The sequence below is a fragment of the Mercenaria mercenaria genome, chromosome 17 (genome assembly GCF_021730395.1).
Source record: "Mercenaria mercenaria strain notata chromosome 17, MADL_Memer_1, whole genome shotgun sequence".
NCBI lineage: Eukaryota > Metazoa > Mollusca > Bivalvia > Venerida > Veneridae > Mercenaria > Mercenaria mercenaria.
Window position 1 is genome coordinate 59,834,792 of NC_069377.1, and position 26,307 is coordinate 59,861,098.

General features: G+C 35.5%; 2 protein-coding genes across 2 annotated transcripts in view; both read right to left on the reverse strand.

Annotated features, from left to right (window-relative positions):
• Positions 1 to 14,516, reverse strand: part of LOC123535679 (protein AATF-like) — a 34,823-nt gene extending 20,307 nt beyond the window's left edge. Inside the window, 3 exon segments of the mRNA XM_053528342.1 lie at positions 6,719 to 6,911; positions 7,139 to 7,300; positions 14,420 to 14,516. Of these exon segments, the coding sequence (XP_053384317.1) occupies positions 6,719 to 6,911; positions 7,139 to 7,300; positions 14,420 to 14,501 (437 nt within the window). The 5' untranslated portion in view covers positions 14,502 to 14,516.
• Positions 14,517 to 22,447: 7,931 nt separating this feature from the next.
• Positions 22,448 to 23,637, reverse strand: LOC128550117 (cerebellin-1-like). Its single transcript, XM_053528341.1, has 2 exons — positions 23,272 to 23,637; positions 22,448 to 22,969 (listed from the first exon to the last, which is right to left on the reverse strand). The coding sequence occupies exons 1-2, from the start codon at positions 23,513 to 23,515 to the stop codon at positions 22,500 to 22,502; spliced, it is 714 nt and encodes a 237-aa protein (XP_053384316.1). The 5' UTR covers positions 23,516 to 23,637; the 3' UTR covers positions 22,448 to 22,499.
• Between the last annotated feature and the right edge of the window lie 2,670 nt (positions 23,638 to 26,307).

Genomic DNA, 26,307 nt, shown 5'->3' on the forward strand with positions numbered 1-26,307 from the left:
CAGTCGGGACTCTTGATTTTCAGATAAAATATGATTCTAAAACAAGAGGACCATGATGGTCCTGAATCGCTCACCTATCCCCACATGACCCAGTGTTGAACTGAGTATGACGTCGTTATTTCTATTATTTGACATAGTGACCTAGTTTTTGAGCACATGTGACTTAGATATCATCAAGATAAAAAATTCTGACCAATTTTCATGAAGATCCATTGAAAAATATGACCTCTAGAGGTCACAAGGTTTTTCTATTATTTGACCTAATGACCTAGTTTTTGAAGGAGTGTCACACTTTGGAACCTGACCTAGATATCATCAAGGTGAACATTCTCACCAATTTTCATGAAGATCTCATGAAAAATATGGCCTCTAGAGAGGTCACAAGGTTTTTCTATTTTTCGACCTACTGACCTAGTTTTTGACCGCACATGACCCACTTTCGAACTTGACCTAGATATCATCAAGCTGAACACTCTCACCAATTTTCATGAAGATCCATTGAGAAATATGGCCTCTAGAGAGGTCACAAGGTTTTTCTATTTTTAGACCTACTGACCTAGTTTTTGATCGCACTGGATCCAGTTTCGAACTTGACCTAGATATCATCAAGATAAACATTCTGATCAATTTTCATGAAGATCTCTTGAAAAATATGGCCTCTAGAGAGGTCACAAGGTTTTTCTATTTTTAGACCTACTGACCTAGTTTTTGACCGCACATGACCCAGTTTCGAACTTGACCTAAATATCATCAAGTTGAACATTCTGACTAATTTTCATAAAGATCCCATGAAAAATATGGCCTCTAGAGAGGTCACAAAGTTTTTCTATTTTCAGACCTACTGACCTAGTTTTTGACCGCACGTGACCCAGTTTCAAACCTGACCTAGATATCATCAAGGTGAACATTCTGACCAATTTTCATGAAGATCCATTGAGAAATATGGCCTCTAGAGAGGTCACAAGGTTTTTCTATTTTTTAAACTACTGACCTAGTTTTTGACCCCACGTGACCCAGTTTCAAACTTGACCTAGATATCATCAAGATGAACATTCTGGCCAATTTTCATGAAGATCTCTTGAAAAATATGGCCTCTAGAAAGGTCACAAGGTTTTTCTATTTTTAGACCTACTGACCTAGTTTTTGACCCGATGTGACCCAGTTTCGAACTTGACCTAGATATCATCAAGGTGAACATTCTGACAAATTTTCATGAAGATCTCATGAAAAATATGGCCTCTAGAGAGGTCACAAGGTTTTTCTATTTTTAGACCTACTGACCTAGTTTTTGAACGCATGTGACCCAGTTTCAAACTTGACCTAGATATCATCATTATGAACATTCTGACCAACTTTCATAAAGATCCCATGAAAAATGTGACCTCTAGAGTGGTCACAAGCAAAAGTTTACGCACGGACTGACGGACGCACGCACGGACGACGGACGACGGACGCCACGCGATCACAAAAGCTCACCTTGTCACTTTGTGACAGGTGAGCTAAAAATGAAATTCCCCAGTCTTGTTCGCTCAAACATCGTTCTTTTGCTAAGGCTTCCAGGGCGTTCAGTTGACCTGAGGTCCCGGGTTTTGACATTATTTTGTGTGCTCGATACGATTACATGAGCCGGTCGGCCGTTACGGTCTATAACAAATTTATTATCATTGCCGAGGCCTTGTTTGGGCAAAACAAATTAAACTAGAACTGTCACAGGAGTGACTCATACCCCCACCATACGGTCTTGTCACAGAAGAATGGCAACCATTAGAAATCTTAACAAGAGGACCATGATGGTCCTGAATCGCTCACCTCTTCCCACATGACCCAGTTTTGAGTATGACGTCGTTTTTTCTATTATTTGACATAGTGACCTAGTTTTTGAGCTCATGTGACCCAGTTTTGAACTTGACCTAGATACTATCCAGATAAAAATTCTGACCAATTTTCAAGAAGATCCATTGAAAAATATGGTCTCTAGAGAGGTCACAAGGTTTTTCTATTATTTGACCTATAATTGACCTAGTTTTCGAAGGTACGTGACCCTGTTTTGAATTTTACCTAGATATCATCAAGGTGAACATTCTCACTAATTTTCATGAAGATCTCATGAAAAATATGGCCTCTAGAGAGGTCACAAGGTTTTTCTATTTTTATACCTACTGGCCTAGTTTTTGATCGCATGTGACCCAGTTTCGAAACTGACCTAGACATCATCAAGGTGAACATTCAGATCAATTTTCATGAAGATCCATTGAAAAATATGGCCTCTAGAGAGGTCAAAAGATTTTAATAATTTTAGACCATCTGACCTAGTTTTTGACCGCAGCTGACCCAGTTTCAAACTTGACCTAGATATCATCAAGATGAACATTCAGACCAACTTTCATACAGATCCCATGAAAAGTAAGGCCTCTAGAGGTCACAAGGTTTTTTTATTATTTGACCTACTGGACTAGTTTTTTAAGGCACGTGACCCAGTTTCAAACTTGACCTAGATATCATCAAGTTGAACATTCTGACCAATTTTTATGAAGATCCATTCACAAGTATGGCCTCTAGAGAGGTCACAAGGTTTTTCTATTTTTAGACCTACTGACCTAGTTTTTGACCGCACATGACCCTGTTTCGAACTTGACCTAGATATCATCAAGATGAACATTCAAACCAACTTTCATACAGATCCCATGAAAAATGTGGCCTTTAGAGAGGTCACAAGGTTTTTCTATTATTTGTCCTACTGACCTAGTTTTTCAAGGCACGTGACCCAGTTTCGAACTTGACCTAGATATCATCAAGGTGAACATTCTGACCAATTTTCATGAAGATCTCATGAAATATATGGCCCCTAGAGAGGTCACAAGGTTTTTCTATTTTTAGACCTACTGACCTAGTTTTTGATGGCATGTGACCCAGTTGCGAACTTGACCTAGATATCATCAAGGTGAACATTCTGACCAATTTTCATGAAGATCTTGTGAAATATATGGCCTCTAGAGGGGTCACAAGGTTTTTCTATTTTTAGACCTACTGACCTAGTTTTTGAAGGCACGTGACCCAGTTTCGAACTTGACCTAGATATCATCAAGATGAACATTCTGACCAACTTTCATAAAGATCCCATGAAAAATGTGACCTCTAGAGTGGTCACAAGCAAAAGTTTACGGACGGACGGACGGACGCACGGACGGACGACAGACACTGCGCGATCACAAAAGCTCACCTTGTCACTTTGTGACAGGTGAGCTAAAAATACTTAGTCTTTGGAGTACTTCATCCTGGGCTTCCACATATAAGTAATACTAGTATAATGTACTCTTGCCTACAGATGGAAATCATAATGATAAACAAGTGTTCAAAGTTTAAAAGCCATATGTCAAATAGTTTTGACAAAACATGGACTTGTATGAAAACAGAACCAATTTCAAAGTCCAAAAAGGGCCATAATTCAGCCAAAATAGATGACAGAGTTATGTACTCCTTCCCCACAGATAGAGACTATTATACTAAACAAGTGATAAAAGTTTCAAAGCCATATGTCAAACACTTTACAAAAAATATGAACTGGTACGGAAAACTTAACCAAGATTTCTAAGTAAAAAAGGGCCATAATTCAGCCAAAATCCATGATGGAGTTATGTACTCTTGCCTATAACTGGATATGGTGATTATAAACAAGTGTTGAAAGTTTCAAAGCTTTATCTCGAAAGACTTTGTCAAAATATGAACTGGTAGGAAATATTAACCCAGATTTCTAAGTCAAAAAGGGCCATAATTCAGCCAAAATCCTTGATGGAGTAATGTGCTCTTGCCTATAACTGGAAATGGTGATGGTAAACAAGTGTTGAAAGTTTCAAAGCTTTATCTCAAAAGACTTTGTCAAAATACCAACTGGTACGAAAAACTTAACCAAGATTTCTAAGTCGAAAGGGGCCATAATTCAGCCAAAATCCTTGATGGAGTTATGTACTCTTGCCTATAACTGGCCATGGTGATGGTAAACAAGTGTTGAAAGTTTCAAAGCTTTATCTTAAAAGACTTTGTCAAAATATGAACTGGTACGAAAAACTTAACCATGATTTCTAAGTCAAAAGGGGCCATAATTCAGCCAAAATCCTTGATGGAGTTATGTGCTCTTGCCTATAACTGGCCATGGTGGTGGTAAACAAGTGTTGAAAGTTTCAAAGCTTTATCTCAAAAGACTTTGTCAAAATGTGGACTGGTACGAAAAACTTAACCAAGGTGTGACGCCGACGCCGACGCCGTGGTGAGTAGGATAGCTCTACTTATTCTTCGAATAGTCGAGCTAAAAAGTGTCTTACCGACCCATGTTACCACAGAAAAATGTATTTACTTTTTACACAGGACTTATAATAAAAAAGTTATAAAATACCTAAAATATTGAAAATCTAAAAATAGGATTTCTAAAAATAGACTAATTCCTGGAATTTAAGGGGAAGAAACTCAGTACAAAAGTTAAAAAAAGGTTACTTCCCTTTGGCTCTAAGCCAATCAGAATGAGATATAGTGAAAATACATCAAAATTAACCTTAAATTCTAGGTAAAAGGGGACACAATTCAAGAAAAAATAGTGTCAGAGTTATGCACCTTGTGTCACATGATGTGGGTGATGAGGTGGAACATCTATTTTAAGTCTGAATCAAATCCATTCAGTAGTAACTGAGATATAGTGAAAATACATCAAAATTTACCTTTAATTCTAAGTAAAAAGGGGCATAATTCATGAAAAATTGGTGTCAGAGTTATGCACCTTGTGTCACATGATGTGGGTGATGAGGTGGAACATCTATTTTAAGTTTGCATCAAATTCATTTTGTAATAACTGAGATAGAGTGAAAATACATCAAAATCAACCTAAATTTAAAGTAAAAGGGGACATAATTCATAAAAAATTATGTCAGAGTTAAGCACCTTATGTCACATGATCTGGGTGATGAGGTGGAACAACTATTTTAAGTTTGAATCAAATCCATTTAGTAATAACTGAGATATAGTGAAAATACAACAAAATTAACCTTAAATTCTAAGTAAAAGGGGACATAATTCATGAAAACTTGGTGTCAGAGTTATGCACCTTGTGTCACATGATGTGGGCACATGATGTGGGTGATGAAGTGGAACATCTATTTTAAGTTTGAATCAAATCCATTCAGTAGTAACTGAGATATAGTGAAAATACATCAAAATCAACCTTAAATTCTAAGTAAAAAGGGGCATAATTAATAAAAAATTGGTGTCAGAGTTATGCACCTTGTGTCATATGATGTGGGTGATGAGGTGGAACATCTATTTTAAGTTTGAATCAAATCCATTTAGTAATAACTGAGATATAGTGAAAATACAACAAAATTAACCTTAAATTCTAAGTAAAAGGGGACATAATTCATGAAAACTTGGTGTCAAGAGTTATGCACCTTGTGTCAAATGATGTGCATGATTAGGTGGAACATGTATTTTAAGTTTGAATCAAATCCATTTGGTAATAAATGAGATAATAGATTTCGGGACGCGACGGGACGCGACAAAACTGACTCCTATATACCCCCCTCAAACATGTTTGGTGGGGGTATAATAAGCAGAAATTATACGTGGTATGATGAGAAAATAAAGTTTAAACAGTTTTTCAAGAACTTTAACTGTAACTTTTGTTTTTCGTATTTGTCACTCGTTTTCTAGACCGACATTTTCGAACATTTTTGTCATTTCTTACAAGATTTTTCTAGTACAAACTAAAATAAAAAGCCAATAAAACGTCTGCATTTACGAAAAATATGATCACTGTTGCCAAAGCAGCTCTTATTTAGAAGAATTTGCTGATAATAAAAGCATGCAAACACTTAACCCCACCCACTTTTAGGCAATGTGCAAAATAAAACAACTTAAATATGAAATGTTTAAGAAAATCTGTTATGACCAATGTACTAGTTTTAGATAAAGTCTGTGGGAGTTGCATTAATAAGGCCTAAAAAATCTTTGTATCTGGTAACATGCTCAAAAAATTAGGGTAGGTAGGTCGGAACATTTTTTTTTTTGATTTTTTTTTTTTATTTAAGGGAGACTTTTCGGATTTTTTTTTTTTATGTCAAAAAAATTATTACAAATAAGGGGGTTATAAGGGGGAATGAACTAGGCGGCATACATTTAGACGAACTACAACAAATGGCAGAGGAGTGCGATGGTAGTGAAGATGAGGGGGAAGAGGACTTGGACAGAAATGACATTATTCTTTTACAGCAAAAGTCATACAAGCTATTGTTGTCATTGATGTAAAATGGAAATAAAGTGGAAATAAAATACATGTAGTACTGTAAACAGTTGTGTTTGTTAGATTTTAGTTTTTTCATGTTCTTACCACATTTTGTTATCAGGGACTCCTAATTTTCAGCAGGGATTCCTAAATTTCCCAGCAGGTATTCCTTCGGGATACCTGGCAAAAAAGTTAGTGTCAAACGCTGCATTATGACCATATCAGCTAGACACTTGACAGTCCATGAGAAGATTTCAGTATAAACCAGTCCCAACTTTGCACTGTCATAAAATTGTTTCCCCATTTTTTCTTTTGTGAATTGCAGGACAAGTATAAATTGCAGCCTGACAACTGAAAATTCTAAGAAGCTTGTACTGCAGAGCAACTTGCTTTCAAAGAGATTTGTTGAGCCTGTGTGTTAAGAGCAATGCACTCACAATGGCAGGGACTTACTCAAACTCTTTTGTTCCAAATTTGCTGAACTTTTTGTTGAACTCTTCATCCACACCTCCTACATCCATCACATTTTCATCATCTTCCTCATCAATATCATCACTGTCATCATCATCAAGTGAGTTCTTGTCACTTCCATCAGAACCAACTTCATCATCATCATCATCACTGTTTCCAGATTCTTCTCCACTGTCTAAAACGTAATTATGAAAGAGTATACTACAAACTTTCTGATGCTACTACCAATATCTGCTAAGTGAAACAATCCTTGTCTGATATGTTTGAAGATGAATCTTTACTTTAACCTTCAGTCTATATATTTAATCAAGAATTTAAATCTATGTTAGTTTCAGTACTGTCAATTTCAATTGTTTGAATTGGCGCAATTTTCAAACAACAGTGATAAAAATAATTTCTAACCATCAGTGACATCCGAACTCAAGTTCTTCCTTGATGTCTTTTTCCCCGCATACCTCCTATCTGAATCAGCCAATATTATTGCAGTTTTCTGTCGCAGTTTACTGGGCTGAGTTATTTCCTCGTACTCGTCTATACCTTGGTCAACAACCTTGGCACTTGTCTCTGAAATGTTAACATTTTTTTACAAATACACTGACATGAAACAAAGTTGTTCCAGGCTCATTGCCTGTCCACCTGCTTGGGCAAAAAAAAACAAACCTGTGTATTCGGTTACCCGACTGACCCTAAAATTTTGCCCCAACCCTTACGTTATTTTTCCACTTGAAAAAAAAATTTAAAAGTCAAATTGGAAGGAAAATATCAGAAGTTAGAAATTGCATGAGCATTGATTAAAAGAATAAAAGTAAATGATGAAAATTTGATCGAGAAAAATTGAATAATTGTTGCTAACAGTATCAGTTGTGGATAAACTCAATGTTGCTCCTTATATGTTTGGTTTGCTTTTTGCGTTGACACTTTCATCACTGCCATTCCCATATAGAATATTACAGAGTTCGAATTTAATCTCGCATACGCAAGCCAAATGCGAGAACATTTTGAAAAATGCGAGTGACTTTTACCCAAACTCACAAAATTTTGCGAGTGCAAAATCTCACGAAGAAATTACGACGGTTTTTATTTCTTAACTTTCAGTTTCGATCTGCTGTAAATACACATTTAGTGATAATGTTTCACACAGTACACACCGATTGATGATGTTTTTACAAAGTGCGTGGACTGTTTGCAGATTTTGAATAAGCAACATGGTAACTACCGTTATACGCGCACACGATATTTGATGGAAAAACCATGTTTTGTATAGGGGTGTAACGATACATCGAAATATCAATGCATCGCGATACTGAGTGTCCCGATAGTATGCATCGATAGAAAAATCACGATCCAATAACAATTGCTGATAGTTCCTTCAACAATCGATAGTTTCGATAGTTTTGAAATTTTTGTAACAGAAATAATTTATAATTTATAAACCAAGAAACAGAGCCAGCTTTCATTTGCGCCTCGAAAAATGTTTACGTCTCCATTACAATAATTACGCTCGCGGAATTAAACTACCACAAAGGACTGGGAAGTCTGGGAGATAATAAATAACTTTAGTTTCTTAGAAACTTTGATTAAATATATTTAAATAACCTGTTAATCTTTTATGAGAAAATGTACTATGGACATGGAGAAAGTAGGCTATTTGTATGATATAGCAAACTGTTCGGTAGGGCCCTTCATTTAGTGCTGGTACACCTTAGTCCGATCCGTCAATTTTCGTCTTTTTCGATGCTATGGGTTATTAAACATGTTGACATTCGCAACAAAATGGCTGATTCTTTTGAGTATACTTTGCATAGGTTTATTGTTTTACTTATTGTTTCAAAGCCTAGGAAGGCAAGAAATAGAAAAAAATGTTAAAAATATTTAATGTTAGATTTATTTCTGTCCATTTCAGTTATACAAACAGCTCAATGTGTTTTAAGAGCAATTATAAACAGTGCCGTGTCTTACACACTGTAACAAATTATGTCAGTTGGTAGTTTTACTGTATTAAACATGGTGGCCGATAACTATTGCAATAGTATCGCAATAGTAACCTGCAATAGAATAGTATCGCTATAGTTTTTCAGCAATATCAATAGTATTGCAATGGTCAAAATTGGCCTCAATAGTCACTCCTAGTTTTGTACAACATATGTTTACGGATAGTGCTATGGAGAACAAAGCCTTTTTAAGAAAATTGTACAGAGAAAAAACGGAGTTTCCAGAAGCTCAGCTGACATTCGTTATATAGTGTGTTTACCAAACATGCGAAAATTGAGGTGAGACACGTATTTAGAGTTTTACATGTTTTTAAAGTTTGTCCATCCCTAACAAATGTCACTTTCACCTGTTATGCTGCCCCTATGGTGAGAGTAAAAGCACACTATAAGAAAGATCATGTATATTTTTTTTTTGTAATTCTAATTCTCATCACACCTTTATTATTATTATTATTATACCAGATTTAAATAGCACCCTTTTCATGATAAACAGGTTCAAAGGCCATTACATAGCGCAAATGCAGCCACACAGGGTGCCAAATTCATCCTCTACTAGTACAGACACAGAGCGATCTGACCAGAGGGACAGAGTGAGATAAAGCCCCCAGAACAGATAAGAATGAAATCCGTTTTAGATACAGGCCTGTCCGGCTAACTTAGCCTAGCTCTTTGCGAATTGACAGTCTGGTTCTTTAACGTGCCTGGTGTATAGCACCGATACACGCGAAGCCAGCTTCTCTGGGAAGAACCAGTACAGGCCTCTTAGTTAGGTGGGAGACACTCAAGAGCATCTCAGAAATTTCCAGTGCCTGGACTGGGATTCGAACCCCGGACCTCTGGATTGACAGTCAAGCCTGTTACCACTACCTTTACACATTTATATATGATAACAAGGAGCTACCTTCAATAAACGCTTGATGCCCCCAGTGGCATCCTTGTCGACAGATTTTGCACCTAAGTCCAAAACGAGGTCAAGGTCAAACTGAGGTCAGGTGATGTTTGAAGATGAGGAATGGTCACAGTTTACATCTGTATTAGTATCAATTCATTCTTGTAAGCGGTATTGATGCTAGACGAAACAGTCCCATTTAGTTAACCAAGAGATGGCCCATATAAAACAACTAGTCCAAAATGAGGTCAAGGTCAAACTGAGGTCAGGTGATGTCTGAAGATGAGGAATGGTCACAGGTTATATCTGCATTAGTATCAAGTCATTCTAGTAAGAGGTATTGATGCTAGACGAAATGGTCCTATTTGGTTAACCTCGTACGGATGGACGAATGAACGGACGGGCAGGACAATCACTATATGCCTCCCGCATCAGTAGATGCTGGGGGCATAAAAACAAATAAGAAATAAAAGAAAGTTATGGCAATGTTGTTGTAGAAGGTTTGTAAAGGGGGATCTATATGATAATGTTTCTGGACTTGGCAACATAATAATAAATAATAACTAGAGCTGCTTTTGAGAAAAGCGCATGTCTCCCACAACTGCCTAATCATCTAAATAGTAAGTCAGTCTTTATATACCGTTTACTCACTACAAATATACCTTTGAAGAGTAAAAAGGCTGATTTTGGGTAATTCAAGGGCCATAATTTCAAGTGCCTGGGCCGATTTGGCTGCTTATCGAACTTGGCTGAGGACTTAAGGTCAAACACATTTCGTTCAAGTTTGGTGAAGATCGGATGAGAAATGTTCGACTTAGAGCGCGGATAAGAGTAAAAAGGCCATTTTTGGTAATTCAAGGGCCATAATTCCGACGTGCCTTGGCCAATTTGGCTAGTTATCGAACTTGGCCGAGGACTTATGGTCAAACACATTTTGTTTAAGTTTGGTGAAGATTGGATGAGAAATGTTCGATGAGAAATGTGCGAACACGAGTAAAAAGGCCGATTTTCGGTAATTCAAGGGCCATGACTCCAAAATGCTTGGGCTAGTTATCGAACCTCGCCAAGGTCTTATGGTCAAACACATTTTGTTAAAGTTTGGTGAAGATCGGATGAGAAATGTTCAACTTAGGGTGTGGACAAGATTTGTGACTGATACATGGACACACAGACTGGAGTAAATCGATATTTTCCTGTCATATTTGGATTATTATTTTTGTGTCTAAGATAATTTTGCTGACATTAGAATTTTATTGTAGTTTTCATATTATTACCAAAAAGCGTCAAAGTCAGTAATTTAAAAAATATAACTCCTTTTCATGAAAACATTTTTAATTTGTGATTAAACCATTTTAGTAATATTGTGTTGAAAAAAGCATTATATTCAGTATGCAGAAAAATATAACTCCTTTTCGCCTATAATAGAAATACCAATTACTCATTATTTAGCCCATGATTACATTGTTAGTTATCCAATATATATTTCAAGTAAAAACTCATTTATTATATAATTATGTTCTAAGTTAACAGGTCAGAATAAAAAAAACAACTTTTGTTTCACTCATTTCATGAATGTGCAAATCATTGGGGACATTAAATAACAATATATTTGAGGCTCATAAGAAAATTAATGATATGATTCAATTCTCACAAATTAACGAATCAAATTCACAAAATGTGCAGGCTGATCAAGATCTACACTGGTCGCAAAGGCAGAATCAATCATGCCCAGCATGATAAAGGGTCAAGCCATTTGCTGTTTTTCAATATTTTGTTAGTCCCTTATGTTATTAAAACCGCATCAATTTAAAACAGACTGGATGGCACACAGCCATGGACACTTTTCTTAAAAGTGTACTAGAAGTGAGCTAGGAACTTTTTCAAAAATTGGTATCTTTGAGGAAATTTACATCAAATTACATACAAATATTACATAAATTACATCATGAAAAATAATTAAAAATATATTAAAAAGGCAATTAATGATCATGATGATTTAATACTCTTCTAGCTTGGTGTTGCTCATAAATAATTTGAAAATGTTTGATTCATTAAAGAAATATATTCCATTAGAGAAGTAAAAACATCTGTATAAAAGTCATACCCAAAATGTTAAATAAGTCAAATAAAATAATAAAACAAGATGTTTTTTTTATTATTTTCTGACTGTGTCACTGCTTTGTATGACATATAAGGGTCACTTCAACTGTGTGGCCAACTATATCATTAACGTCCAAAACTTTTATCTCAATCATTCAACATAAAAAATATCTCCTGCAAATTGGTTTGTAGCCATAAATATCATAATCATTAAATACCTGTGTGTTTAATCAGGAGGACGGACGTTTTGGCCCAGGACGTTTTGGCCAAGAAAATTTTTGAGGTAGGATGTTTTGGCCAAAAAAATTATTTCCATAATATGCAAAATATGATTTGGATATTGATATGTTATCATAATTATGTTACAGTATAACTGGTCCTTTTTTTAAGAAAAATAATTGTGAATAAAATTTATTTTTGATTTGTTGTAAATGGCAAATATATAAAAAATAAAAATAAAATACCATGAGTATGTTTTATTATCACTTTAATTTGTTCACTTATACTATAGCATTCTTTAGAATAATCTCAACAATCTATTTTTGGCCAAAACGTCCTACCCCCAAAAACTGCCTGGCCAAAACATCCTAGGCCGAAAGATCCTAGGCCAAAACATCCGGGCCAAAACGTCCTACATTCGTTTAATCACTGGTGTTAATTTAATCAAAAGGTGTATATATCACACCTTTTGATAATTTAAATGCTAAACTAAGGCAGTCCACTTTTTAGTATCTGAGAATTTGCACCTGACTTGAAAAAATTATGAACATGGATAGTGTTATTTCTAGAGCGACGCAGCGGGGCACCCCGCCCTGCCCTTTTTAATTGCCATCACGCTGCCCTTATAATATGCCCTCCTGCCATGATCTTCTGCTAAATCCCGCCCTTTATCCTGTAGACATGCCTCGCTGATTTTTTGATCAGCAAATTACGTCACGGCGAGTGCACACAGGTAACGAGAATCAATGAGGTGTTATAATTAATTGATAAAGTATTGATTATGTATACTGTCAAAAAAGCGCCAATTAATAAATTATCCGTAAGCGGCCAGCTGATTACCGAGCACGTGAAAAGCGCCCGGTAAAATTTTTTCATGCAAGCTGTAAATTAAACCATTGTTTAGTATAATAAGAATATATCTTTGCAGTCTAATCCTACCTTCATTTTTACTAGAAAATCCACAAATTTTAATGAATTTCGAAAGCAAAAATAAGTTATAGATATCCGTTCACGATCCTAATTACACCCGATGTCGTATGCAAACAACAACAACAACATGCAAATTTTCAATTATTCCTTCAAAAAAGCTGAATATCACTGTTATTTTTATGATAAGTATCATCATAATTTGAGGAATTATCTCTGGTTTACCTGTAGTGAGTCAAGTAAACTGAACAAAAACCACTTTCACATGTCATTCCGAAAGTGTACCAGTATCCGGATAGTACATTTTGGATACATTTTTTACAAACTTTTATAGCACTTTTCTGTTAATGAAATATTGATGAAAGACCGAATTAATATGACATAAATTTTGATACATATTAGTTTACAGTGGGACCTGAAACTGACCGTTTTATTATGTTGTAACATGATCTTGGCTTCAAGCTTATTAGACACATATAACATATAAAAATCCTCCACTATATATCATAATTATCCATATGAATAAGTTGACATCCTTGGTAACATTTTTTGAGAAAAAAGCTTCAATGAATGGTTTGACAAAAAATATAAAGTAATGTTAAACCTTTTGTAAACTCTGTTACTGGTTTTGGGAACATATCTTTTACCACTTTATTCTGTGATTTAAAAGTATGTGCACAAAAATCATAAGTGTAATAAATACATAACTATAAACATCTAGAAATGAACTACTGCTGCGGTAACTTTCCAGTTTAAAACGGCACTATGCCCCTTTTTGGCAGCACCCTGCCCCTTTGAGACAGCACCCTGCCCTTTTTGAGCTCTAGAAATAACACTAATGGATTAAAAAATCATAAAGAACAAGAACTGGAATAAAAGATAATTTTTGTAAATTTTTCATTTTCATTAATTTTTGTTATGAAAAAAATTCCAGTGCTTTTAACCATATTCAATGAGGCCATATCTCAAAATGAATGATGAAATTGAGGGATAAAATGTTGACTCAACAAGCTATATTTTTCTTTGAATGTCCAAATTATATCACTAAATACTTTCCGCAGTTCATTACAAATGTACACTTTATTTCAATACAATCCAAGATTTAATAATTTAAGGTGAAATTGTTTACGAAACAAATTATTTAAAAATTGGGGGTGAAACATCTTGGGTATAACTAAATTGGGGGGGGGGGGGGGGGGAACGTCTTGGGGGGAAACATCTTGGGGGGGGGGGGGAGTCTTAAGGGGGAACTGTCTTGGGGGGGAAACGTCGGTATTCCAGTGAAAGTGTGATAAAGCACTCGAGGCTACACAAATAAAATTTTGCGCAAACAATGGGAAAATTAGTATCCATTTACTATGGCCTTTTTTCGAATACACCAAGGAAGCACATTCTCGAACGAATTACCGACCCTATAATTTCCAATTACCGATACGTACTTCCACGAAACAACGCGAAAATACATTACAATTCAACATGCCTTATAATCTTAACTATATTTGTAAAATATTTCACGTAGAATATAAGTTTATGCAAATTCTAAAAGTTAAATATTACCATCGTCTGAATTGTCTTCGGGATCTATAAATACTGGCGCTGGGTTTGTTAATTTCAATATTTCGTCGCGCAAGTTCGCCATGCTGAAATTAGTGAATCAAAGAATCGTAAACAACGCAAAGAAAGTTGCATTGTAGCGAAAAGAAATTATATATCATTTTAGTAGAAACAAAGCATTTTTAAAAATCTTGCATTGTTTTGTAAAGAAATAATTACAATCTGCAAATAGTTTTGATAATGTTCTATTATTAATTTTCTTCTTTAGAAATTTGTTAATGATGCATAATTGTGTTTCATTGGTCAAGTTTTGACTGTTTAGAGGCTAATCATTCTCCCAGGGATTTTGGACTTTTGCTAATTGCCTTGGTACGGAATCCTTGAATATTGGAGAAAATATTATGAGTACATTGTAATTTTTACTCACTGACTTGTTACTTTGTATAATTTTCTATGTTCCGGAATCCTTGAAAATTGGAGAAAATATTATGAGTACATTGTAACTTTTATTCACTGACTTGTTACTTTGTATAATTTTCTATGTTCCGGTTGTTACATGTTCACGTTTTTCACATGTTCTTTTTAACCTTGACAGTATTAAATAAATTTTGAAATTAATCTTGAAATCTAGACAAGAAAATCAGTTGTAGATAGCCCATACAATTAGGCTATAAATATACCAATAAAAGAAATTCTTCCTTTTTTCATATAAAATTCAGCTACTTCAGATCAATTTTGATACAGTTTCTAGACTGTCACTCCGTCGTAGACCTATTTTCCACAAAATATCCACACATTTGCTTCAAGAAAACGAAGAGAAAAAGGGTTGTTGAATAGTATGCAATGAAATGCAAGTCAACTGAAGTCAAGGTAGTCGGTTACAAAAGCTCTTCAGATTTTATGTTGTCTGTTTATATACCGACTTGTATGATTTTATGATCTTCACTGGCTACCCAGGATCACATTCAAGATGCTCACCTACATGTATAATTGTTCAGTTGGAAATTCTCCGGAATATCTTTCAGAACTCAGGGTTCTCGCCAGGCTATTATCGCCTGTCGCGTGCGACATGCCTTCAGACTTTGAGTTGTATATTCGACATCCCTTATTTCCCCCGTCATCCCTTAATTACCGAAGCGACATGTCATAAAATCATCCCAATAAACACCCCGATTAATTAGATAGTGTATTCGGAAAGCTTCCACGTGCTACCCGATAGTTTAGGTAAAGGGATGCCAGTTAAGATAACCGATAAACCAATGACAGCTTCCTATATGTGGAACGTGTGACGTAAATTTCATCGTAGCTCCGCCTTTAAATCCTTTGACAGGCGGCATCTTGTGTGTACATGAAAGTGACTGTTTTCGCAAGTTTTAAGATTATACATGTTATTAGATATAATGACAGATGATTCAACAATTATCGTCCGAATGTTTTTCGCAATCAAGGTAAGACAATGTAAGGAATTAAGTCAAAAATTGTGCAACACGGTAAAATGCTTTTGAACAATTATCGCTGTAACATGTATGAAATGTGTTTTCTCGGGCGGAATATCGAAAAGACAATGCAAGAATTAATGTTTTCTGTCGTCACTTTCAAAATAGAACTTGTAGAGAAAAGTTTGAAATACCCTCCGTGCATTATTTCAACACGAACGGACACTTTGGTAGAACCACCGACCTTCCGTAAGCCAGCTGGATGGCTTCCTCACATGAAGAACCTCACATGAAGAATTCAATGCCCCGAGTGAGGCTCGAACCCACATCGATGAGGGGCAAGTGATTTGAAGCCAGCGACCTTAACCACTCGGCCACGGAGGCCCCGGTCACAATTTCAGAATCCCTCCCAGCCACGCCAAATGGCCATTGATCCAAAATGGAAACCAGCGTTTCCCTGGATGACAGTCTCAAATCAATCTGACTAAAGTACTTGATCTTCTAAACGAAGATCTGAGAACGACCCATTCACATACGTCTTCTGTATATTTTGGATTTCCAGTATTGCTATTTTTATTTTAACCAATCAGACGACTTGTTGAAATGTCGAAGAGTAAGAAAAATGTGCAGTCATTCCAGGGTTCCAACCCGGGACCCCTCGCTTACAAAGCAAGTGGCCTACCGATTGAGCTAACCGGCTATCTGACACAATACGACATAAGAATTGTAAATATCAAAAGTCAAGTCTACAGGTAGATTTGCAAGATGTTGTAAGTTAAGCTCTGATTGGCTAGCGAAAGGGTCGTCAGAACGAAGTTATGAATAGGTCGTTGTCAGATCCTATGCGTAGCGTAATAGGAGATGTACTTTAGGTCAGATTGGTCTCAGATTGTGTTGTTTTATATGTATGTACAACAAACAATTGACATTTTCAAAAACTTAAAATGGATAAGTTTTCAGCAAATAAACTCCGCAGAAATAGAAGACTTAAACTTTAAAATACAAATAGATCTGTGTGCAGTGCTAAAATTGTGTTGTTTTATGTACAATAAATAGTAAATGAACATTTTTAGCAACTTAAAATTGATGAACTTTTAATTGTCATTCAGCAAATAACTCCATAGGATTTTTATGACCTGATATCTTTTCTTGTTGTACATGTAAATGATGCTTATTAATCACTGAAAATACCACTATGTTTTTCACTCTGAAATGCACCAGAATGCACCAAAATGAGTTGTAGTAACACAAAATTTTCTGGGGTGACCCCCATACCCCCCATGCAGGAAGGGATACCCCTCCCGCACCCACCCCTTTGCTCGTCAAAAAATATCCTTCTGCAACATGCCTTCAGAAAATCCTGGCTAGAACCCTGGAACTTCTCATTAAACAAACTCAGACAAGGATCTTACGTTCTTCAAATTCCTTACTGGTTGCTTCGTTGTTCCCTTCAACAAGCGCAAAACGTTCAGTGACAAAAGTTTTAGTACTGTTGGACCTAAACTCTGGAACGAAAAGAAGTTGAAAACTCATTATTTTATAAATTACTTTGCACTCTTTTAGAGCCTGTGACTTTGATTTTGAAGATATTGTGGTTACATGAATCATGGATGATTTTCACTGTGTAAATACATACGAATATGAACAATTTTATCACTGTTTAGTACAAAAGTACAGTTGTTTGTAATAACTTATGGACATATCACAATAACTCACTTTTACTTACTTACTAACAAAACATCTATCTTACTGTATTTTGATATTCTAATATTTTATTAATCTTATCTGAGGCCTGATCGTTTGTTTAATACTTACTAAATAGTTTATTCACAATGATATTTATGCTCATTTATTTCTTACATCTTTAAAACGTCTTAATTTTTAGACGTACTTTTTTATGTGTTTGTAAAACGCCATTGAATATGTTTTACGTAAAATAGGCGTTCAATCAAATAAAACAGTTTCAAGTTTTCAAGTTTCTTGTAAATAAATATTACTTGACTTGGCTTAACTTTGAGGTACCCCCATATTGCGGTTCTTTCATTGTTTCTAACAAAAACATTTTATGTCAGATCTGAATTATTATTTGTACAATACAAATTCAACTACTATAATGTAAAACAAAACAATTAACTTCTAAATAATGTGTACTGTTAAGTATGGATGTAGCCTACCCCTATAAATTGTAATGAAAAAATGTCATTTTCTACACACTCAAAATTATGTAAGGGAACTTTTTCATATTAAGATACGGCAAGATAGCTGTTTTGTTAATAAGTAAGTAGAAGTGAGTTATTGTGACATGTCCATAAGTTATAACAAACAACTGTATTTTTGTATTTGTGATAAAATTGTTCATATTCGAATGAATTTACACAATAAAAATCATCCAGTTCATGTTACCACAATATCTTAAAAAATCACAGTCACAGTCTCTAAAAGAGTGCAAAGTAATTCCCAAAATAATGACTTTTCAACTTCTTTTTGAAAACATCTGATGTGTATGAATGCCATACATTAGTCTCAATTTATCCGATAGTAAAACACTATACATGGTCATTGGTTGTCTTTCAGTGAATGGTATTAGCCTTTCCAGTTTTCTCTTACATCTCAGTATTAAAATAATATGGATATTTCCTTGACGGGAACGAACTTTCTTTACACCTTGTAGATATATGTTATCAGAACAGAACATGCATTTCATTTTGATTATATGTATTACATTTTATTCTGATAAAAATGTTGTCAATTTACAGCAATGTCAGGAAGAACTAACAATATTATAAGATTCTTTCACTGGTTGTAGATCTATGCAGATGAGAATACACGACTCGAGACAACGAGTAAACATTTACCAGAGAGCCGGATATTTCCTTCCGCGCCTTCAACCGGGGACAGAAACTTTTTTTGCATACCATATTCAAGAAAAAAAGGTAAAAGTAAATTCAAACAAATGACTTAATTTTTAACCATATTTTATTCGCAGCGTTCCGTAAACAAGCAGAGACAAAATTAGTTCCGGTTGATTCTGTTATTTCAAAATTAGAGGGAATGTTCATGGTCAAAACACAGGCTACGACCGAAGAACCTACGTTATAAGACGCAGCCTCTCAAAATCAAACCTTACAGACGTGTATGTATAGATATGCAGATGATCAAAAACGTACTAGACCTGACTTTCTAAGCCAAAAGAGTACCATATTCATAAAACAGTGGGCCTTATCAAGTTCGAAGAAAATATATTAAGTAAAAATCTCTTTGTTTAACCTCTCATAAGATTCTAGCATTTTCACTGGTTAAAATACGGTCAAATAATGACCCCCTATATTTCTATGAAGGGTCAGTCGATTATTATGTCGGTTTTGACTAAAAATAAGAGGTTGAAAAAGCAATAAAATCTATAAGAAGATCCTTTGGAAGATGCAGTATAGCAGACTCGGATTGATTGAATCTGTTCATGACGGTAATGAAATGTGCAATACCACTCGCGTCCCCTAGCACCGGCTTAAGACAATTCTATTAAATAGATGTTGAATGAAAGATAAAAAGAATATGACAACATTGAATCCAAGTCCGGGGAGTCCTTTTATAGCCGCCACACGACGCTTAAAGTTTGCTGTTGTGATAGTTAATAAAATTTATTAGAAGATCCTTCGGAAACATATATTCATTATGTTTCCATGTGGAGGGCTGTATGGGCGACTACATCCTTTGAATGTGACTTCTCCTGTTAGATTTCTATCCATATTTGCCTTAAACGAGAACCCTACTCCTATCCTTGAGTTGAACTCACTCGCTGTATTCATGTGTGGGATTTATTATATATGAAAGTAGTTTTAATCATAAACTTATATTAAATCAAACAGAACAGCTTTGACTTTAGGATTCAAGAATTATATGCATTTTAAAGAGAAAGTAATTGTTAAATAGACATCTTATTCTCCAATTATTTCTGCTTTCAGTCATATTTCCTTCCGACGACGATAGAAGGGAGTAGCTTTCTTGGAGCTGGAAGTCAGCAAAGGTAATAATTATAATTAATGAACTCCAGCAATCTCTGGTTGTGTTTGGGTGCTCTGTGCTTCCGGGAAATCTACCCTTACCTTTTATGTATTATGGCAGGATCGAGCACGTAGGTCTGATGGACTCCAGCGTGTTTCCCGTGGTTAGTTATAGAGTCTGCGCGATGACTTCTGATGCGTTCGTTTCGTTTACCTAAAAGCCAAATAAATGTTATGAAAGTATAATGAATAATATTTACTGTTATGTATGAAAGTCATCATACCACGTTAGCGCATAATGTTTAAATGCCTGTAATAATTGTACAATGTAATTGGTACTACATTATGCACTGTATATAAGTGTGCGAATTATGTCGGTACGAACGCAAACCATTTCGTCTGCATACAGGTCTTCGCTGGGTATTTACTGTACTACATCTCTCAGGCGTCAAACTATAAAAATGTTTTAAATATAACCTTTGCATCGCTATTGACAACTGGTTTGATGGATTGTAAAACTCGTATTTCATTAGCGTAGGTAAATTTTATACACGATTGACCTATTTATACCTTTGATATCTCGGACTTTATCCAGGATTCTACCATCGTCTCTGCTTTTAATGTCATTATGTGTGATATGACTCTTTGTCTGAACACCTACGTTGATTTAGCAACTGGCTATAACTCTAAATCAACCTCGCGTCGTTTGAGTTTTCCTTCTATTTCTACATGACCGCATAACACAAATATTTTGGACGTGTAAAAAATAGTCCCATATTTATTTTTTATAAATGATATTGTGCGAGTATATGAGCAACTGATGACTACTGTTTTAAACAACAAAAACAAGCAGCAACGAATTCTAGAATAATTATGAACTTTATATTCACATTCGAAATATTCGGAATCACTCCGCTCTAGGGTTAGGGTTAGAGTTAGGGTTTAGGGTTAGTGTTTAGTGTTTAGGGTTGAAACCTAGTATTACATAAAGTTGTATAGGGAAAACCTTTAAAAAATCTTCTTGTCTTTAACCACACTGCACAGAACTTAGATATTTGGCATGTAGCATTGTCTAGTGGACTTCTACCAACAGTGTTCAAATCATGACCGGTCTATGCACAATGAAATGTTGATTTTTCAGGTGTATCGGTTGAAGTATCACTCAATAAGCACTGGCTATCGGTCCTTTCAGGGCTTTGATTATCATTATGGTATTCTGTACTTTTGCATTCGAGTTGAAAAAAAATATTCACGATGCAGAATGTCGCACTCTATTTTGGAAATAGCAAAGCATTTTGCATTTTCATCCTGCTTCAACATTTTGCATTCTCAGATAAAAAGCAAACCAAATATTGCTGATTGTGTTTTCTTTTAATGTTACAATATATCACGTCGGACAGAATATGTTTAGGCAAAATACATATTGATTATAGAATACTACCTCTGAACCTTGAAGATATCTTAAAACGCATATATGATTGTTTGAAGAAGTTGGTCATAAATCCGGGTCATAAATAGCGAAATATGACCATAAGTAACGAAAGGTTGCATGATATATGTACTAATGGCCCTTGTCAATAAATTGTGAAGATGACGAACAACATTTTTAAGTTTTACAATTCCATTTAGTAATTTCAAAGATTGACAGGAAGTGCATCAAAACAAGGAAAAGAGATTCAGTAGGAAGAACACAATAACCAAAATCCAAAAACCTTACAGCAGTGTAAACATGGGTGTGCATATAATAAAAATTACGTTAATCTGGTTTTCTAAGCATTCTAGCATAAAACTGCTGTTCTTGTCATTTTATGGCGGTGTTTAAACAGAAGAGAAAACGTGTGTTAACAGAGAGAATCTCTCGATCACACCTTTTTATATATGCGCGTTCCGTGGCAAAGCGTAAACGTATTACGGACCCAAAACGGATAATTCAAATAGAAATGACGTCAACGTTGAGGGACAATGTATTCATTTATGAGTTTTTACGCTTTATGCTAGAATAGCGTTAGCGCATGTTCATTTCGTGTTATTACATCTTCAGAATGAATCCCTCGGGATACGTTTGTATCAACCAATCCTTTAGATTTCTGCAGATGTTATAACACAAAAAAAGAATAAAAAAACAGGCGTTATTCCTAAAAAGAAAACATTATTCATAAAATATTAATTCCAGAGTTGTGAACCTCGACAAATGCGATATGATTATTAGCAAACTAGACCTGATTTTTCTGAAAGGAAATGAAGTATGCAACACCACTCACAACCGAATCCTAACCCCTAATTAACATAAAAATATTAGTTAAAATCATTAAAACTTGGTGGGGGCATAATTTATCAAAAATAGTGCTTAAGTGATTGACATTGTTATTTACAATGTGAATTGTGATGAGAAACAACCAGTTTAATTTGAAGTAATTTCAATGTTAAAGCGGTTGCGCAACGAAACTTTAACCTGCGATTGGTTGTAAAAAAGAGTGCTGAAACAACGCTGTAAGAGTCGTTGTATATGATGTTAATTTTAACAACTCAGCGAAACAGCTGTGAATTTGTCAGTCAAGAATAATTTGAAGGAGAAAATAATAATTAAATATCTATTATACGAAATGCATTCTTTTTATTTTTACAGAGCAACATAGAAACTCATTCCTATTTCCTTCCAACGACGACAGAAGAAGAGTAGTTCTCTTGAAGCAGGAAGCCGGAAAAGGTACTGTAATGTCCTCCCGCCATCGAAGCGTCAACGTCTATATTGTGAACAGAAATATCGTCTCCTTTTTGTAACTGAAGAACAATAGTCTGGCTTGTTGTGTCATAGCCCGCCTCGCCTCCGCTTACATACAAAATACTAACAGGCTGTCCGTTTTTGAAGAATTTAGCATGCGCATTCACATGGTACAGTGACATCAGAGTAACGGAAAAGACGTAGGTTCCGTCAACGGGGGCAACAAAGTTACCATTGTGGTTGTTATAGGCATTACCAAGGTTTGTTATGGCGTGGTCGAATACGTACGTTTGATTGACTCCGGCGTGTGTCACGTGATTTGTTATAGCAGCAAAGAAGGCGACCGGGTTCTCGTTTTCTGCGCGACGAAATCTGTTGCGCTCGTCTGCTTTACCTAAGAGCAAAATAAATGTTGATGTAAATTAATAGTAATAAACACAAAATAAATGTAAAATGCGTATAGCTAGTTTACGCATAATATTAATTTAGATTTATAATATCTGTGTAACATAATTGTTACAATAAAGCATGTAAAATACACGATTGCAAACTGTCTAGAGCACCACGTCCCCTTTAAGGTGTTCCACAATGAATATTTTCTATATATAGATCTCTCAGGGATAGAAACTATGAAGTTTTTTTGAGTTTCGCAAATGTACAAGTAACCGGATAAAATATGATTGACGGTCTGTTTACCAAGTTGTTTGCGAAGGTTCTGATTCTCTTGTTGTTGATCCTTTTCTCGTTTCTCGAGATATTCCACACGTCCGAGAAGCTGTTGTACTAGCTTTTCTGTGAACTCCAGGCGTTGTAGTAGGTTGGCATCTTTGCCATGTAGATGAGACAGACCCGAGGTTTCTTGTGGGACATCATTTCCAAAGTCCACTGCCACAGAAACTACGAATATACTGCACAGAACAAGAATTATGTTAAAATCCATCGTTTAAACAGCTATGCTTTTGGATAATTTGAGCTCTTTCTCAAAAGATAAGAGTACACGGTTATCTTTTGTATCGACTAACACTCCAAGTGCGTGCTTTAACTATCCTGCCCAATTATGTCAATGAGATAAGGACTATCTTATACTCTCCCGCCGTCTAAAAATAAATTTCACGACTGAAAAGTCATATTCCAACGACTATTCCAATACAACATCCTGCACACAATAAGTGAAAGGATTGAAAAAGAGTAGTGTTCCGGAATGTTAAGGACGTGTGCGGACTGTTCTAAATAAAACCTAGTGCAGACAACAGTCAATAAATATTATGACAATGAAATGCAGGCCTTGGTTCCTATGAGCTATGGATACTCTCGGTAGTGCTGGGTACAAAAGCAGAACAGTGTATTATTGGCTGTTAAGTGTTTGCATGTGCGTTAGAGCGCGCGTCCGTCCGTCCGTGCCAAGCAAAACGTTTTTTAATATTTGGAAAAGTGTTTTCCTCTTTGAGATGTAGTGTCACGTGCAAACCCTGGTTCCTATCTCAAAGTACGGGGGTGGGGTGTTCAAGGGACATGCCAGATCCTTTCCGAGTAGTAACCGTTGTGACACGCAAAAGGAATTCTGTGTTTATAAGTAAAAATAGTTGACTTAATAGGAGGCTAGTGTCTTGCAAGACCGATGCGTCTGTCTCAATGGCTGAAGGTTTTACTTTGTAACCTCTGTTCCGTACTGGCGTGTTTGCTGCCGTATTTAGAGACGAGGGGAACATAAGTCCCGTCTGGTGTGGATGTGACACGGATGTACTATCAAATGACATTCCAGAACCGCAGGTAGACGACGTTTGGCTTGGAGCCACAACGACGTTTTGCAGGGAAACTTTCGGCGAGCAGCTATAACGACATTTGTCCAAACAGACTTTTTGCGGGTTGACGTTTGTCGATTCGACGTTCGGTGGGACGATGTTCAGCGGGATGCTAAATAATTCTTTATGCAGAGGTCTCGTATTCTATACTCCGCCTAGGCTAATGTTTTCCTAGACGAACGTATAATAAATCATTAGTCCTCCACTACTGTTTCACTAATCATGCGGGGAAGTTGCCAGTAAATTGCATCTAGGAGAACAATTTATTATTCGTATAGCTCTATATTAATTGGTCGCAGTTACAAAACTGAAAATTGTGTTGAAAATGGCGTTTAAACCAAAATAAAAGAAACAAGAACTGTCACTATATATATTAATGACAAGTGCCCCCGAAGCGTGCCCAAGAATGCTACAGTTGTCTGCGCAAAATAAATAAAAAAATAAATAATGACCTTGACCTCGACCCGAGAGATCCGGATCATGCATAGAGCATATTCACAGGCTAAAATAGTTATTTGCACAAAATGACCTCTAAATCCATATATAAACAACAAAAATTAAAATAATGACTGCATGCAGAAAACCGATATGTCATCTTGTGACTTTCACGTTGACCCAAGAGATCCTGGTCATTGACACGACACACACTTGGGATTAGATGAACATTTGTTCAGACTTACTTCAAAATCCCTCCATGTTCCAAAAAGATATGGACCGGACCAGAAAAAAAAATACACATCATTTTGTAACCTTGACCTGAGAGACCAGGGTCATAAGCGCGACATACCTTCTCAATATGGTAACCATTTGTGTCTAATTGACTGAGGGAATACAAAATGCAATATGTTTCCACCTTGAAAAGACAAAGAATATATTATTTGGTGAATAGTTTGATTTTTTAATCTTTAACCTTTAAAAAAAATCATTTTTGTTTAATTTCTTTACGATGGATTTAAAACCACTTTCTATTCAGTTAAACCTGCAATTACACAGCGTCACATTGTTATTTTGAGGAAGAGAAATAGTTATTTATGACAATGATAGAGATTTATTGACATTATACAGGGTGTAAAAAACAGGAAAGTTAGTTAGAAACGTAAACCACTACAGCAACAGTATGGAAAGTAAGGAATGTATAGATTTTATAGGTGGTACGGTGGTCTGTTGATAACACGCTTGACTGTTAGTCAAGAGGTTCAAATGTCCAGGGTTCGAGTCCCAGTCCAGGTACAAAAAGTTACAAAGGAAAAATTATCAAAATTGTAGAAGAAAAGGACATAATATGTTTGTGAGAAATGTGTTACAAAGATGGGAAAAAACTGATAAAAAGGAAACTTTTTTTTGATATGTATGTATGTTTGCCTTGTTTTGTGTTATCTGTATGTTTTACATTCATGTACATGTATGTTAAAAGGCATTTTCTTTTGTTTGTGTTGAATTTGTAAATATTTGTATTTTTGCAGTGTGTTCTGTAAAGCACTTTTGAACTTGTATATGTGCATATAAAAATTGTATAATAATAATTTTAATTATATCGTACCGATAAGATTACTAGTATGCGATTATTCCTTTGATTTAAAGATATTTTAAATTAACATCGGGAACTGTAATATTATCGGAGGCTAAATGAAATATAATGAATGCTAGTCACGAATGCAAGTCTTTTTGGTTGTTCTGTCAATAATAAAGGTCGATAGTTACAGTTTTAATATGATTTTGTTAGGACCTCATATTTTTTTTGTAGTAAAATTAAAAAAAACTGGAAACTGCACACAGGTCGCTCAAGTTACTATAAGAATGCAGTTATAAAGATTGAATGTTACTTCTTGTGCGTCTGTACAGTGGGCCTTCTAGCTAATCATCCAAGAACCGCAAACGCAATTCACGTGTTTGTCAAAGTCCCGGTGTGTTTATATACGTTTAAACGCAC

What these genes read in the sequence shown, in the direction of transcription:
- LOC128550117 (XM_053528341.1), bottom strand. Translation starts at nt 23,515, where the DNA reads ATGGATTTTAACATAATTCTTGTTCTGTGCAGTATATTCGTAGTTTCT. An exon ending in GAACCTTCGCAAACAACTTG is followed by an intron (nt 22,970 to 23,271) that starts GTAAACAGACCG and finishes TTTTGCTCTTAG; the next exon opens with GTAAAGCAGACGAGCGCAAC.